This window comes from Aotus nancymaae, unplaced genomic scaffold (genome assembly GCF_030222135.1).
Source record: "Aotus nancymaae isolate 86718 unplaced genomic scaffold, 86718_ANA_hifiasm-v0.15.2.pri h1tg000010l, whole genome shotgun sequence".
Taxonomy (NCBI): Eukaryota; Metazoa; Chordata; class Mammalia; order Primates; family Aotidae; genus Aotus; species Aotus nancymaae.
The window spans coordinates 40,701,673-40,718,795 of record NW_026988421.1 but is presented as its reverse complement, the minus strand read 5'-3'; the positions used below and the strand labels follow the sequence as shown (position 1 = coordinate 40,718,795).

Sequence of the window (17,123 nt, the reverse complement as noted above, 5' to 3'; positions counted from 1 at the left end):
CCATTTACTTGTTACATAATTGACCTAAGCCAGGGTAACAGGGTTTGCCAAGAAAATATGTCTAAGCCTTGACTAAAATTTAATGGAGTCTGGTACATGTGTGCTGAAGTGGTATATTACCTCGTGCAATCTTATGTGTACAGATATATACAGGTCAAATTTTGAGACTTTAGAGCTACAAACTTGCCAATCCATGATTTATTTATAAGAATTCAGAAGAAGTTTATTCCAATGTCTCTAAAAAATGAGTTAACCCAGCAACAGCAGCAGCAGCAGCAGCAGCATTACATCAATAAACATTTAGGCCATACTATGCGTTAGGCACTGTGCTGGCAGCTGTCCATGCATTATTTAAATTTAGTTCTCATAACCCAATGAAGTTGGCACTATTCCTATTTACAGATTACAAAACTGAGGCTCAGAGAACTCCCCCAAATATTAGGTGATCTCTAATGTGCTTTTAAATTATAGCTTTTCAATAGTTAAAAAAAATTTTTTTAGTTTTTGAATTAAACATTTGGACCCTTTAAAAGTTACATGCAAGCAGCTGGCACATCCCTGTACTCTCAGCTACTCAGGAGGCTGAGGTAGGAGGATTGCTTGAGCCCAAGAGTTGGAATTAGCCTGGACAACACAGCAAAATTGCATCTCTAAAAAAACATTTTTTTAAAGTTACATTCTGGATATAGCAGTTGCACAACAAATATCCATGAATGAACAAACCCAAACACTTGTACATCATTACCTAAGACTTTCCTGTATTACAAACCAGTATAAAAGTTGATATTAATGATGTCCCTAAATTATTAGAATATGTTAAATGATATTCCTTTTTCAAAGAAGGCAGCGATGTATAAAATGCATCTGAAGCACATTTTCATAAAGCTGACAAAAGGAAACTATTTCCAGCAGTTTACACAGACAGGAATTCACTTGTATTTAACTAGTTTGATCCCAGGAATGTTCAATAAATTGAATGATACTGATTCAGCATCTTTTTCTTTGCTCTTGTGACTAAATTAAAATACAGAGTCATAGGTCTAAAGATTGCATGAAATTGCAAATTTTAGCAATATCCCTTCTGTAAACCCTTGATTCAATCCTGAATTCAGCAACTCCAGATTCCTAGGCCTGAGGCCAGTCCTGCATCCTAATTGTCTTCAGGAGAGCTAGCTTGCCTGCTCCCACTGGCCCCACCCAAATGGCTTCAGAGGAAAGGAGAAGGGTGGAATTCTTTTAATACTCTTCTTTAGTTCTTAATCTATATCTTTGGCACAGGACTATTTCATTCCAAGAATGAGGTTTCAAATCCCAGACCATGAAGAAATGTTAAAAAAAAGAATCATAAACAAACAATAACAGGTATGGGCAAATGAAAGGATTATCCAGGGGCAACACAAATCAGGTTTTCATTTATCCACCTACAAATGAGATGTAACAATTTTAATTGTGGTTAGACAACTGAATTTATCTAATTGTGCATCATAAAACACTATAGTCTCAATGAATATAATATACTGCTAACTTTTACAGCAAATAACAGATTGTGTGTGTGTGTGTGTTTTTTTTTTAAGAGTTCTTTTCTTTTGGAAATAAAGACAAAAACACTTAATACTGAACTTATATGACTTCTGGGATTTACTTCAATATTATCCAGTTTGGCAGAGAGGAGATTGGTGTGTAATAAATAAAATAAAATTGGACATGATTTGATAATTATAGAAGCTGAGTGATAAGTACCTGGCAGCTCATTATGCTATATTCCCTAGTTTTGTATAATGTTTAAAACGCAGAAAAAGTTTTAAAAATCACAATAGTTTCCAAAATGCTCACTCAGGACAATAAGAGGACATGTAGAGCACAATGACCTTTGGAGTAAAAACCAAATGAGTCTAAACTGGGGAAGTTCCTTTCTTGCCACATAGATCCTGCTTATGGAACCAAATATATCAGATTGCTTTCACTTTTGTTGGGACAAACTTCAATCTGCTCATTCTAACCAGAAACATAAGATGAAAATATTCTGGCAACTTCACCCTGACATTTCAGCAGCAATAAATAAATTATAAATCACCCTAGAAAGGTACAAGGCTCAAATGGGGACAGGTTTATACCTATTTAAAAGAAAAAAATAAATGGTATTCCCCAATCCACAATGAACAAATAACTCAAAATAATTGGTTATTAAAAAACAAAACCAATAACGAATTATGAAATAAGTCCAAATTTATAATTTTCGTATGATTAATACTTTAGTGCATGCATGTCTATATATATCCATTCACATGAAAGCACATGTATTATTTTCTTCTCCTAGCATTGATGGAACAGTTAACACCTGTTTGGTCTACCTGCTGGGTAATCCAGCACTGAGCCCAACTATATTTACAGTAGGAATTTAGATGGGAGAAAGGGAAGAAAATAACGATGTGATTCTAAAGAAATTCTATCCTCATACCAACCATAGTGAGCCCTGAAGTATTTGTAGAACACGTTATTTTCTGAAAATAAGCCTCCCTCATCAAACTTCTCATCTTCTGACATTGTCCTACTTAGCAAAGGACATGTTGACCTTTACTCCCCTTCTCTACCTCAAATGCTTCAATAATTCAACTAGTATTACTGATGCCCGCTGGGACTTTTCTCTGAGTCTCCTCTGTGAACTGTGTCCCAGTCATTGTGTACTGGTAAATGTTTAACAACTGGTTCTCTGAAAATAAAGCCCTGATTTTCAGTGTTTGCCAATTTCCATGATGTACATATATCCATCATGGCCAATTTCAAGCTATCAGCATAAGGATATTGAAATGCAGAGTTGGAAAGTCATGTGTATAAACAACTCCCATAGTCTGTATAAGTTGGCTTTAGCATAACGCTGAAACTCCTGGTTTGCCTAGGATAATGCCAGTTTGTGCCTGTGGTCCTGGCATAATTAATGGTACCCCTACCACTCTTCAAAAGTATTGATGAAACATTATGTGGTCACCCCAAAGAATAAATCATTTTTGGATGCTTTCTCAAAGTAAAAGCCTTCCACAAAAAATGATAAGACTTTCCATAAAAGGTAAGAAGATGTGATTATCTCCTTAGTCAAATGAATACTAACTTCCTAATATGGAACATCCTAAAAACATAACATCCCTTTAATTTTTTTTTTAAATCGAACATAGGTAGTTGGAGGAATGTGAATAGTAAACAGGCTCCACTAATGTTCAGGTTCAGACTCACACAGAGTTTAGTGATTTCTGGAGCTATTATAGCATCTGAGTGAAATCAAGCCACACAGCTGGCTTCAGGTTACACTCTAGCTTAGAGTCACATGCAGAGTCCAAATGAAACCAAATATCACATGCAGAGTCTAGCACAGTGCCTAACTCAAATAAATTAAAAATTTGTTAGGCCCTGTGGGTCCAATGGGAATCATTAAATCTCAGAGTTCAAGGCCACCCAGGTCAATACTTACTTGATGTCCTTTATGACAACCCCAAGAAGCCACTTTCCAATCTTGCTTAAATACTTGTCAGCAACCCTATACAATCTGAATCACATGAGTAGAATCTGGCAGGCATTGGTTCATCAAAGAGGAGAACCCAAAGAAGAATCAAGATAACATAGCTATCTTTATCTCATGTGCTATTACATAGAAGATGAATTAGATATGCTGAATTGTCAAGAACCATAGGGTAGAGGTTATGGGGAGGCAGATTTTGAGTCAGTATAAGGAAGAACATCTAACACCACCACAATAATAATAGCTAACATTTATTGAGTGGAATGTTAGCTTCCAGCTAACATTTTGCTGGAAGCCTTATCATACTGCTAACTCATGTCAGGCTCGAAGTCAACATATCCATTCCTATCTCTTTCGCCTCTGACCATCTACCTAGGGCTATAACAGAGTTGTTTGTCCAGAAGCCCAAGAGGGATTCAAGTAACTGGCTGCTCAGGCTAGCCACAACTCACAGAGGTTCACACAGGTCCAGTCTGTCCTAAGCCTCTATCTGCAGTCCTTGCAGCCTCAGATTCAGTGTAGGATCAAGGCCAAGAATACTAGAAGGTGCATGTGCTGGGGCTGAAGGCAAGCACTGCCTTCAGCAGATGAATGAAAACATTCATCTCATTCACCATATGCCAGAGGAAGATTCTAGAGTCTTGCAAATCATTGCAAGGACATTTTTTCAATTCTCAGAGAATGGGTTAAAAAAAAATGACCCAAGAACTGGATGTAGCTGCTCTGAATTCTGAAGTCTTGTTCAATTCATGCGGCTTTTAAAAAGGAAAAGTACTCACTTTTCTTATTCTTCTCATCTCCTTTGCCTATAACTGCCTCACTCAAGGGCTGAGATATCAAACAGTTAAGATCAAAGGAGGACATTTTCTTTTTAAAAAATAACTATGTCCTGACACAAGATTAGCAATCAAATAAATTCCACAGTCCTCTTATTCACTAAGTTGCCAGCATCACTCTCAGACAGGGTATGCTATACTTGGTCTCAGGAGTGGCAATGAGGCAATCTATGATAATGATGTCAAGACTTGTGACACAGGCCATGTGTCCTGCTTCTAGAAAATCAGAGGGTATCAGGGAAGCTTCCATTGAGGAAGTGATATCAGATCAGGTTGGGGAATACTCTGAAATCCAATCTCCAAAAGATTCCCAGTCAGGGCAAGACGAGTTTGTAGAAATCCTATTATTTCAGAGTTTCAAAAGCCTCTGTAATTAAATAACAGAAATGAAAGTAATATTAAATGTCTATACAGTTGATCATTTAGCAAATATATATATATACACACACACACATATATATATAGAGAGAGAGAGAGATAAAATGTCCTCTATTAGTATAAATAAAGCTAGTATTAATAGTGTCTTAGTTTATTTTGTGCTGCTGTAACAGAACACTAGGTAATTTGTAATGAACAGAAATTTATCTGGCTCACAATTCTAGAGGTTAGTAAGGCCAAGATGGGGGGCTGTGTATGGCAAGGACCTTCTTGCTGCATCATCCTATGATGGAAGCATGAAAGGGCAAAAGAGCACGTGTGCACAAGAGAGCAAGAGAGTGAACTCACAGCCTCAAGCCCTTTTATAATGGCATTAATCATTCGTGGGGATGGAGCCCTCATGATCTAAATGCCTCCCATTAGGCCTCATCTCCCAACACTGTTCCACTGGGGATTTTCAACACATGCTTTATGGGGCACACATTTAAACCACAGCATTCCACCCCGGCTCCCCAAATTCATGTTCTTCTCTCATAAAACATACATTCACTTTGTGCAATAGTCCCAAAAGTCATAGCTTTACAGCATCAGCTCAGAATTTCAAAGTACAGAGTTCATCTGCATTAGATATGGATGAGATTCAAGGCAGGATTCATCTGGAGGCACCCTTCCCTCCAGCTGTAAGCCTGTGAAATCAAACAAGTTATTTACTTCCAAAATACAATGGTAGAATAGGCACAGAATAGACATTCCCATTCCAAAAGAGAGAAATGGCAAGAAGAAAGGGATAGTCTTCAGTCCAAAACCCAATAGGGCAAACAACACTAAATCTTACGGCTCCAGAGTAATCTTCCTTGACTCCATGTCCTACCGTCTGGGCACACTGGAGGGGCAGTTGGGCCCCCAAGGCCTCAGGTAGGCAGGCCTACCCCTACAGCTTTGCTTGGTGCTACCCATGCAGCAGCTCTCATGGTTTGGAGTCAGGCATCTGTGGCTCTTCAGACTGGTGTTTCATGCTGATAGTTCCACAGTTCTGGGGTGTTGGTGTGACCCCACTCCTTAGGCTTTAGTAGGCATTGCTCTAGGAGACTTTCTGCGGTAGCTCCGACCCCAAAGTTATGCTGCTTATTGCCCTAGTAGGGGCTCTCTGGTGGCTCCACCCCTGCAGCAGGTCTCTGCCTGGGCCCTGAGGCTGTCTATGACATCATTTGAAATCTAGCTGGAGAAAGCCATGCCTCCACACAATTCCATTTTTTTTTTTTTTTTTGAGATGGAGTCTCACTCTGTTGCCCAGGCTGGAGTACAGTAGTGTGATCTCAGCTCACTGCAAACTCCGCCTCCCAGGTTCAAGAGATTCTCCTGCCTCAGCCTCCTGAGTAGCTGGGACTACAGGCAAATGCCACCACGCCTGGCTAACTTTTTGTGTTTTTTAGTAAAGACGGGGTTTCACCATGTTGCAGGATGGTCTCAATCTCATGACCTTGTGATCCGCGCGCCATGGCCTCCCAAAGTGTTGGGATTACAGGTGTGAGCCACCGCACCTGGCCTGCTTCCACAATTCTTATACTCTGCGTGCCTGTAGACTTAACACCACATGGATGCCACAAGATTTGCTGTTTGCACATTCCAAAGCTGTGGCCTGAGCTACAACAGAGCACCCTTGAGCCACCCTTCTTGCTTGCCCTTAGGTTGAGCGAGAAGCACTGTATTGAAATGTGGAAAGCAGAGACTTCAGGCAGCCCTGAGCAGTGAACCCCCAAGATCCAGAGGGTACACTAGGTCTCTCCTTTGATATATAGTCACACATCACTTAATGACAGGGATATTTTCAGAGGAAAGTGTCATTAGGCAATGTTGTCATTGTGTAAATAGCATACAGTGTACTTACACAACCCTAGATGGTATAGCCTACTACAGATCTAGGCTATATGGTAAACCCTATTGCTCCTAAGCTGTAAACCTGTACAACATGTTACTGTGATGAGTATTGTAGGCAGTTGTAACACAATAGTTAGTATTTATGTATCTAAACATACTAAAACATAGAAAAGGTAGAGTAAATATACAGTATAAAAGACAAAAAATGGTATACCTGTACAGAGCACATACAGGAGCTTCCAGGACTGAAAGTCGCTCCGGTGATCGAGTGAGTGGTGAATAAATGTGAAGGCCTAGGACATCACTATATACACTGTAGACTTTACAAGCATTGCTCACTTAGGCTACACTACATTTATAAAAGAAATTTATTTCTTCAGTAACCAATTATACTTAGCTTACTATAACTTTTTTACTTTATAAACTTTCTAATTTTTAAAAGTTTTTGACTCTTTTGTAATAACACTTGGCTTAAAACACAAACACATTGTCGAGGTGTACAAAAATATTTTCTTTCTTTATATCTTCATTCTATAAGCTTTTTTCTATTTTTTAAATTTTTTATTTTTTTACTTTTTAAACTTATTTGTTAAAAATGACACATATGCACACATTAACCTAGGTCCACATAGAGTCAAGGTCATCAATATCCCTATCTTCCACCTCCACACCTTGTCCCAATAGAAGGTATTATATATTATACACAACTGTAAATGCTCTCTTTTCTTTTCTTTTTTTTTTTGAGACGGAGTTTTGCTCGTTACCCAGGCTGGAGTGCAATGGCGCAATCTTGGCTCACCGCAACCTCTGCCTCCTGGGTTCAGGTAATTCTCCTGCCTCAGCCTCCTGAGTAGCTGGGATTACAGGCACACGCCCCATGCCCAGCTAATTTTTTGTATTTTTAGTAGAGACGGGGTTTCACCATGTTGACCAGGATGGTCTCGATTTCTTGACCTCGTGATCCACCCGCCTCGGCCTCCCAAAGTGCTGGGATTACAGGCGTGAGCCACCACACCTGGCCTATATTTTTTCTTGAGACAGAGTCTTGCTCTGTCACCGGGCTGGAATACAAAGGTGCGATCTCAGCTCATTGCAACCTCCACCTCCCAGGTTCAAGCGATTTTCCTGTCTCAGTCTCCCGAGTAGCTAGGACTACAGGTACCCACCACTACGCCCTGCTAATTTTTGTATTTTTAGTAGAGACAGGGTTTCACCACGTTGGTCAGGATGGTTTTGATCCCTGACCTTGTGATCCACTGCCTTGGCCTCCCAAAGTACTGGATTACAGGTGTGAGCCACTGCACTTGGCCACATGCTTTATTTTTAGATGACTGGCAGCCAGTAGGTTTATACCATCATCATCAAAAACAGATGAGTAACGCATTGAGTTATGATGTTGCAATAGTTATGATATTACTAGGCAGTAGGAATTTTCTGCTCCTTTATAATCTTATAGGACTATGTTTGTATATGTGGTCCTTCCTTGGTGAAAAGGTCTATATGTGGGGCATAACTGTATTTCCTTCTCCCAGGTCATGGCACTCTGTGCCTGTGATGGGAGGGACAGCACCAGTAATTTCCAAAATGCCTCCAGAGTCATTCTTCCATTGTCCTGATGAACAGCCCCTGGCTTCCTTCTATCTCTACTAATCAATCTCTTTATCAACTGGTTGCTTGCCCACACCCTTGGTCTTCTCTCCTGAAAATGTTCTTTCATTCTCTACCACACTGCCAGGATGAGAATCCTTCAAATCCCTAAATTCTGTTTCCTTTTTAATTATAAATTTTAATGTCAAATAATTTCTCTCTTATTTTCCTGTATGCAGTTAAAAGAAGCCTTGCAGCTCCTTTAATATTTTGCTTAGAAATTTCTTCCATCAAAGATTGTAGTTATTGCTCTTATATTATGCCTTCCATAAAGCCCTAGGGTATAGACACAATTCAGCCAAATTCTTTGCCACTTCATAACAAGGCTGGTCTTTTCTCCAGTTTCCAATACCTTACTCCTCTTTTCCATCCGAGCTCTCATCAGAATTGCCTTTATTGTCCTTATTTCTACCAACATTCTCATCACAATCATGTAAGTAATCTCCAAACAGATTTAGACTTTTACTACAGCGCTCTTCCTCTTCTCAGGCTTCACCAGAACCACATTTAATGCTCTGTTCATAGCAATACAGGCTTTTCATAGTCTGCTTCCCCAAATTCTTCCAGCCTCCACCTGTTACCCAGTTCCAAAACCGCTTTCACATTTTCAGGTATTTGTTATAGCAACAGCCCCATTTCTCAGTACCAGTTTTCTGTCTTAGTCCAGTTTGTGTTGCTATAACAGAATATCTGTGACTGGGTAATTTATAATGAACAGAAATGTATTGGCTTACAGTTCTGGAGGCTGGGAAATCCAAGATCGAGGGGCTCCATCTGGTGAGGGCCTTCTTGCTGCATCATCCCATGGCAGAAGTGCAAAAGAGTATGCTTGAGAAAGAGCAAGACATTGAACTTGCAGCCTCAAGTCCTTTTACAACTGGCATCAAGCCATACACGAGGGTAGAGCCCTTGAGACCTAAACATCCTCCATTAATCCCCACCTCCTAACACTTGCATTGGAGATTACATTTCCAACACATGGGTTCTGGGGGACACATTCAAACCATGGTAAATAGTAAGGTATCTTTTACTACACAGGTACTAGGGTCCAGGCACGGTACTGCACTTTACATACATTTTCCACATTTGGTTCTCACTGGAACTGATAAGATGGACACCATCATCTCTATTCAACAGTGAGCCTTGATGAAGTAAGAATCTCACCTAAGGCTTCATTGCTAGTAAGTAGGAAATGAGGATCTGAATCCAGGTCTGGTGGCAACAAAGCTCTTTCCACTACAGAACCCTACCCATAATTGCTTCATGGAATCCACTAGGGCCCTGCCCAGCAGAGTCAAAATCTGAACTCAAATAGTTTTACCCTGAGTCCTGAGCCCTCAGTTTCCTCATTTGTAGAAAGAAGATAATGATGGTACCCACCTCACAGTCTGCTGGGAGTATTTGATGAGATAATCCATGTATCTAATTCAGTGCCTAGCACATAGTAAGTGCTCCTTAATGTTGGCTACTGTTACCTCCACAGACACATGGATGAGCGTTTTTCCAAAAGTGTACAGATTACATACACCCATCTTTTCCAAAAGCTTTACAGAACACATTGCCTTTCCCCAAGATAAATAATAGGCTTATTTTGGTGGAAAACAAAGCCAGCTGGCAAGGAAGATAGACTTGGGTTACAATTTTGGCCATGTCATTCACTGATTATAGGTCTTTGGAGAGGTTGCTTTACTCCTTTGATCCTCTCTTTCCCCATCTTTAAAATGGAGAGTAGGAGTGGGAATTGCATGCTTTTGTAAAAGCACATGCAGAATGACACAGACACAGAGATGTCACTCAATAATAGCTGCTTTCATTACTCGGTAAGTCAAAGCTACTGTCAATGACTTTTTCCACCTTCTTTTCTAACTGTAGAGAAATCTGTTAGAGGTTCAGGTCATTATTTTGAGGTAACTCTCTCTAAAAATAGTATTTCTTTGCCCTTTGAATCATCTGCTACTCTCAAATACACTCTCAAGGAGAGAAATACACACACACACACACACACACACGACTACCCAACTGTAAGCATTTAAAAGGTGTCATAAATTAAGTAATGAGATACCAAGCTTGACAGCTGCACTATCTAGAGAAAAGGTCTACTTAGAAATTCTGTACGCCACAGTGGGTACACTAAATACCTGTCATCCCAAGATCCCAAGATGAATACTGGCTTATCTATTAAAGCTAAAGCACATGTAATTAAATACATTAGAAGTCAAACCCTTATTAATTTTCATGATAATTTGTTCATACTTAACATATACACACACAAAATATTAAAATGCAGGCTATCACACACACACAAACAACCTGTCAGTTAAAACCAATATTCCTTTGTTTCCCTACTTACACCGTCTCCAAAACCATGATGGGTTTTGTTTTAGTAACTTGTTAAATGTCTCACATGTCAAGAATCAACAACACTATTTCTGTCTTTGGTCACCATGCCAAATAAAATATGCTTTGCATTATATTCATGTTGAAATTCACTTACTGTCTTTTGGAGGAAAAACAGTGTTCGTATGTTTAATAGAATCCTGATCCTTAACCAGTTAGACACTGGACACTTGGGCCTTAAATTATTAATCATCAATTCAAATGTGTATTGTACAATTCATAGCTTACTTGACAAACTTGGGAATCTGACCATGCCCTAGAAGGTAGCAATGCTAGAGTGTGCCCCTGCTTTCCATTTCAGTCTTTTGTTTTTGAATTTGCAATGTTTCTCATCCATCTAGAAGTATTGATTATGTTAAAATTAATTGTTAAAAATACTGTATGCATCCATAATCTATGCAGATACAACCAGACAATTTTTCTTCTTTATCTTTTTACACTGGTTTTTCTAATTAGCCCGATTCAAGGGTAATGTAATGTCCAAGTGCCAAAGCTAAGCATCCCAATATTTAGAAAATTAAAGCCTTATACTTTCACAACGATGGCTAAAACTGGTAACAGATTGGGGTTTTTTCAGTCTGTCCCAACCTGTACACTACGTGCAAAATGAACTCTCACTCATTTTCTGCTATCTGGATGATATGAAAAGTCAGAACCACCAACTAGAAGACTGACTGCATGCAACTCAATATTCCTGCCTGTTGCCACACAATGCGATGGAATAGGGTAGCACATGAGCCCTTCAGATGATACTCACATGTTTGCCTTTCTGCAGTGTAGTGTTCAGTGACTCAATTATTTCCTTTGCATTCTTCTCTCTTCACTAGTGTTATGGCTTTTCTAAAATAGTGTCCTTAGTGTCTAAAATATCTAGATTTTCAAGACAACAACTATATACTACTTTGTGTCATTTATGTTCTTCCTCTAAAAAGTATACATTCACCAATATGACTGAAAATAACTTTAGGGAGGAAGAGGTATGTACAAAGTTGTTGCTGCCACACTCTGCTTTCTAATACAGCAAAAAACTCCAAGTTCTAATCAAGACTACAATATTTGAATTAGTGATTCAAAGTTTGTGTTTGTGTGTATGTGCTTTGTGATATAAAGACCCTGAGTGTAGTCTACTGCTGCAAGAGATAGATTAAATAAATTTTGGAATATCTACATAAGGGAATATCAGAAATATAATACAACCATTAAGAATGATGTTTAGATGCTATAAGAAAATGCTTATACCAAAATTTTTAATAAAAAAGTTATCAAAATCTTAGTATGATCCAAAATTACCATTAAAATACGGCACATTTTAAACAGTTGTTTTCTCTAAGTGGTGGGATCACAGGTACTTTTTCCTATTTTATTCCTATATATTTTTGTGCTATCCAATATTTTTAGCTATATTCAGGGGGAAAAAGGATAAGAAAAGGAAGGAAGAAAAAAAGGAAAAGAAAAGAAAAAGAAAGAATTGTGGGATAGGAATAGTATTATAGCGGATCAAATATAACTCTTTGGTCTTTCTTATTCTAGGCCTGTATTTGTTTGTTTGTTTATTCATTTAGAGACAGGGTCTTGCTCTGTGGCCCAGGCTGGAGTGCAGTGTGCAATCATGGCTCACTGCAGCCTTAACCCTGAGAGTTCAAGCAATCCTCCTGCCTCAGCCTCTTGAGTGGCTGGTACCACAGGCATATGCCATCATGCCCAGCTAAACTTTTTTACTCTTAGTTTTTGTAGAGATGTGGTCTCCCGATGTTGCTCAGTCTGATCTTGGAACTTCTGGGCTCAAGAGATCCTCCTGCCTTGGCCTCCCAAAGTGCTAGGATTACAGGCATGAGCCACTGCATCTGGCCTGTATTTTTTTTTAAACGAAGAAAGTCAGCCTGAGGTTGTATGTGCCAGCTCAATTGCCTTGTCCTATGGATTAACGGTGGACAATGTTTAGTGTGTCGGTGATGAAGACAGCTGCTATTTATGAATAAGTGCTATGTACCAAACAGGATTATTTATATATATTATCTCATTTAATCCTCATATCAACTGCACAAAGTAGTAAGATTATCTCCATTTTATTGATGTGAAACTGAAACATAAAGGTAAAGTAACTGACTAAGATCATCCAGCTGGGATTCAAGCCCTTGAGTGAGCACACCATTTACAACACATTAGCATTCACAGCATCTTAGAACTATCATTAGTTTCAAAATATTTGGTAAATGAGGTGAACTTATGAGGTACTACTTAAGTGTGCATCAAAGAATCGGCGCACCAAGGCCAAGGAGCAGACCAAAGGAATCTCCCTATTGATACCTTATGGAAATGCCACTGAAGGACTTTTGTCAGTCTGTTGTGGAGGTAGAAATGGCTTCCTCAATGAGACCGTGATGGGGTTACTTGTACCTTTTTTCTGTGACATCAGTCATATATCCTTGTACCCAAGGTGCAAGGCATATGAGAAAAAAATGTATCGTCTATAATCAGACATTTAATTTAATCTGCGAGACAAGTAACACTTACAACACACGTGATAAAATCAGCACAAGGCAAAAAAAATCCATTCATAATTAAATGTTAAGTCAACGGCAGAGCAGATAATTAGTGTCATCTAGTAAGAAGAACTGTCAGCTCTGAAGTGTCATAGAATTCTGAAGGTACAGGAAACAGCACTTGGAGATCACCTAACCTAGCTCCAGCAGTTCAAGATGTGACCTAGTGACTTGGTTAAGATCATACTGCTGCTATGTAGCAGAGGTGGGTAAAGTGTCTAAGGAAGCCTGATATTAAGTAGATAATCTAAGAAAAGCCTTCCAAGGATGAGTAGAGTGAGATGACAGCACTTCAGATGAAAACAGTGGACAATATTCTCCTTCCCTGGTTTAGCAAAATTACCCTGCCACTGAACTGATTTTTAGATTGCAGGATGATGAATAGTCTCTGCACTGAGAGGTCAGATTAAAATGTTTTAAATAAACTAAAAATACTGATCTGTTTTATTTCAACCATCATTTTCAAACGAAGTATTTTTAATGTGTATTGCCCTTTACCTACATTATTACAAAATAGAAACATATCTATTCACAGATGCATTCGAGGTGCCTTTACAAGTGTTAATACTGGCTGTCTTCTCACGCCTATAATCCCAGCACTTTGGGAGGCCGAGACAGGTGGATCACGAGGTCAAGAGATCGAGACCATCCTGGTCAACATGGTGAAACCCTGTCTCTACTAAAAATACAAAAAATTAGCTGGGCATGGTGGCGCGTGCCTGTAGTCCCAGCTACTCAGGAGGCTGAGGCAAGAGAATTGCTTGAACCCAGGAGACGGAGGTTGCGGTGAGCCGAGATCGCGCCATTGCACTCCAGCCTGGTTAACAAGAGCGAAACTCCGTCTCAAAAAAAAAAAAAAATACTGGCTGTCTTAACACACATGTGGTTTGGACAGAGGCCAAATTGTTATAACTGACAAGGAGGAAATAATTATTTGTCCAGCTTGATGTTTCACCACTGGGACACTTTCAAGTTTACATTCAAAGCCACCCAACTTCTCTTTGCAAAAATTGCTCATGTAAAATCTGTCAGTCATCAGCAAATAGGAATAAGCTTAGAGTATGTAAATACTCATAGAGTACCTAAATATTCCTCTTATAGTACCTGATTCCTCTTAGAGTAACCAAATATCAACTGATTAGGCAATATTCTTTTTATAAAGATATGTGAATGTCAACAGGCAAGGCAAAAAGATATTAAGTTAAACCACTTTAACTATGAAATTTTGGTAGTGAAAAGGCCAGATATGACTCCTTGGAACAGTAAAATTTATTTCAGAAATGGCTGTTCAAATCTGAGGGAAGAAAACATGGCAAATAGTGTAAATCCAATTTTGATGAACCGCTTTTTCCATGGGTTTGCAAGCCCAAGTTAAGGCTCAGATTAGTTTTTCTGTCTTCAAGATATTCTTAGAGGGTGTATTTTCAATTCCTCAGAAGTTATTTCAAGAGGTGTTATAGCCTCAATTAAACATAGAAGATTAAGCTAGAAGCTCCCTTCCATTATATTTTAGCTATTTTCATTGCAAACTCTAGTACAATCTGTTAATATACATCAGAGAAATAACTGAAATGTAGCTTCAAAACAAGTAAAACAGGCTTATAAATCACAGGTAACCAATATTAAGTCCTAACTTTTAAAATATTAATACTAATGAAAGTTATTTTCTAACAAGCATCAAAAACAAAAGCAAATAAAAATTCAAGTGCTAGGTTACAACCTTACACCTTACAACCATAGCCAAATCTGCTGTTTGGCTTCAAAGTTCCACACAAAATCTTAACATTTCAGACCTACAAAATACAAGTATCAGAGTCACAAACAGTCATATCGAAGTGGTTTCCAAAGTCTTAGAAACCTTAATCCAATGCAGAAAGGCTAAAAGTCAAAAAGACACAGAAAGAGAAACAGGAAGACATGAAGGTGCTATTTGCCAATCATCAAACTTTTACAGAAATCCAAAACCTACTTAACAATTTCCCTATATCAAACAACATAACCTCTATGTAAAAGGTGAGTGTTCAAATGCAGTCATTTATTAGCATTCATTCTACTTACTTTGCTTTTTGCCATTTATAAGCTTCATTAAATGCACCCACAAAGAAGTAACCAGTTGAATGAGGTTCAGTTTAGAAAAACCAGCTGTAAACTCGACCTACAAATTTACATCCCACAATGTCCTGCGGGGAAGGTACACTTTGCAAATTACCATTATATATACAAGCTTTAGATTGTGAAATAATGCACTTCGGCTTTCTGTACATGACAATTACAAACCTTCAACTCAACCTCCTCCCTCCTTGAAAAAAAAAAAATCCATCTCCAATCCTCATTGGTCCACATAGTTCCGGCCCACATGGCATCAGTGGGTGTGTCCCTCTCAAAAAACCCTTTCATTGGCTGTGAAAAAACAGCGTCTAATAGGCAGTGATTTTGGGGGGTTGTTAAACTCCACGCCTCCAGACTTGCGCTCTCCAGTAGACCCGAGACGCTGCCGGCTACTCCGTGATTCAAATGGCTGGCAGTCCCAGCAGGACGCGCTCAGAGGAGAGAGAGGGGCTGAGAAAGGAGAGAGCACGCTCGGCTATGCCGCGCGCTTTATCCTGACTCCAGGATCCCAGCAAATGTTCACACACATGTATTTTCCCAGCCACCAATTAGAAGGGCGGACAGGGCGTTCGCTATTATAGATCCTTCACCTAGGGACCCGCTCAAGCTCTGTGTCCAATCCGCCCATTCTACGGACAGGAGCGAGCAAAAGGGCAAGCTCAGGCAACGACCTTAAGTGCTCGATGCCCCCTGGGAAAAAAAGCAGTTCAGGGAACCCCCTCTGTGCAGTCTTCGGCCGCAGGCGCTGGGGCGCACGGGGCGTGCTGTGGCGCTTGCCCCAGCCGCTCCCAGTCCCGGGCCCCACACGCTGCGCCTGCCTAGCACCCGCGCTCCCCTCCCAGAGGAACTTACGCGGCCTGTTCTTTCTCCCCGAGTCCATCCTCCTCCGCAGCCGGCATTTCTTGGCCGGGGAGTCGTGCTGAGGGAGCAGTGGCTGCGGCTGGAGCTCGGGCAGGAGCGGGAGGCGCGGGGGCGCCGCGTCGCTGCCGCCCACGGGACCCCGGCTGCAGACGAGCGGCGGCTGGATTGGCGGTGGGTGGAAGCCGTTGTGCATCAGCCCGTTCACAGCGGCGGCGCTGGTGCCCACCGGGGCCCCTGGGGAGTACGGGGCCGAGCGCTCTGGCTGCCCACCGCGGTCGCCCATGCCGGGGGCTGGCGGGGCTGCGTGCAGGCCCCGGCTCAGGCGGCCTCGCTGGAGGTCATTCTCAGGCGTCTTTATTTCCCCGGATCCTCCCTGCGGCTTCCGATTCAGCAGCCGCAGAGTCGGCGCCTGGGGATGGCGAACCCGGCGCTCCTCCCCTCCTCCCTCGGACTCCCCCACCTTCTTCGCGCCCTGCCCCCCGCGCGCCGGCCCCACGGCGCCGGCCTGGAGCACGCCAGCCCCGGGCGCGGATAGGGGATCCCCGCACACCCTCAGCTGGGGCTCCCTCCACCCGCCTTTCCCCGACCCCCGGGCCGCGCGACTTCAAATGCGGCTTCCTCGCCTCCCAGACTAGTCCCCTCCACTGAGCATGCCCAGTCCTGCCCGCCACCGCCACCGCCACCGCCACCGCCACCGCCACCGACGAGTTTCAACATGGGGAATGAAGTTCTCTGGGCTTGCGGAGAGATGGGCGGGTTGGGCTTTGTATGGCGGAGCAAAACCGAGAGGGGACTGGGAGAGACAGCGAGTAGGAGCGAACCGCTTCAGGAGGAATGCGGGAGGAAGACAAATATTTAGAGATTTCAGGTTTGCTAATCCTGTCCCCAGTCGGCAAGATACCTTTGCAAGGTCATTCACGTTGCCCTCCCCGCTTTGTGAGTGTGTGCTTGCGCGCGCGTGTG

The 17,123-nt window shown here is 41.2% G+C and overlaps 1 protein-coding gene across 2 annotated transcripts in view; it reads right to left on the bottom strand.

The window, feature by feature from the left end:
• The window catches only part of PANK1 (pantothenate kinase 1), a 61,052-nt gene extending 44,259 nt beyond the window's left edge, over positions 1 to 16,793 (bottom strand). The window contains exon 1 of one of the 2 annotated variants that reach the window (XM_012454750.3): positions 16,152 to 16,793. In XM_012454750.3, coding sequence (XP_012310173.2) covers positions 16,152 to 16,443 — 292 coding nt within the window. In that variant the 5' untranslated portion in view covers positions 16,444 to 16,793. Of the gene's footprint in view, positions 1 to 15,248; positions 15,473 to 16,151 lie in introns of those variants that run through there. The other variant, XM_012454749.2, reaches the window with a different exon arrangement.
• Between the last annotated feature and the right edge of the window lie 330 nt (positions 16,794 to 17,123).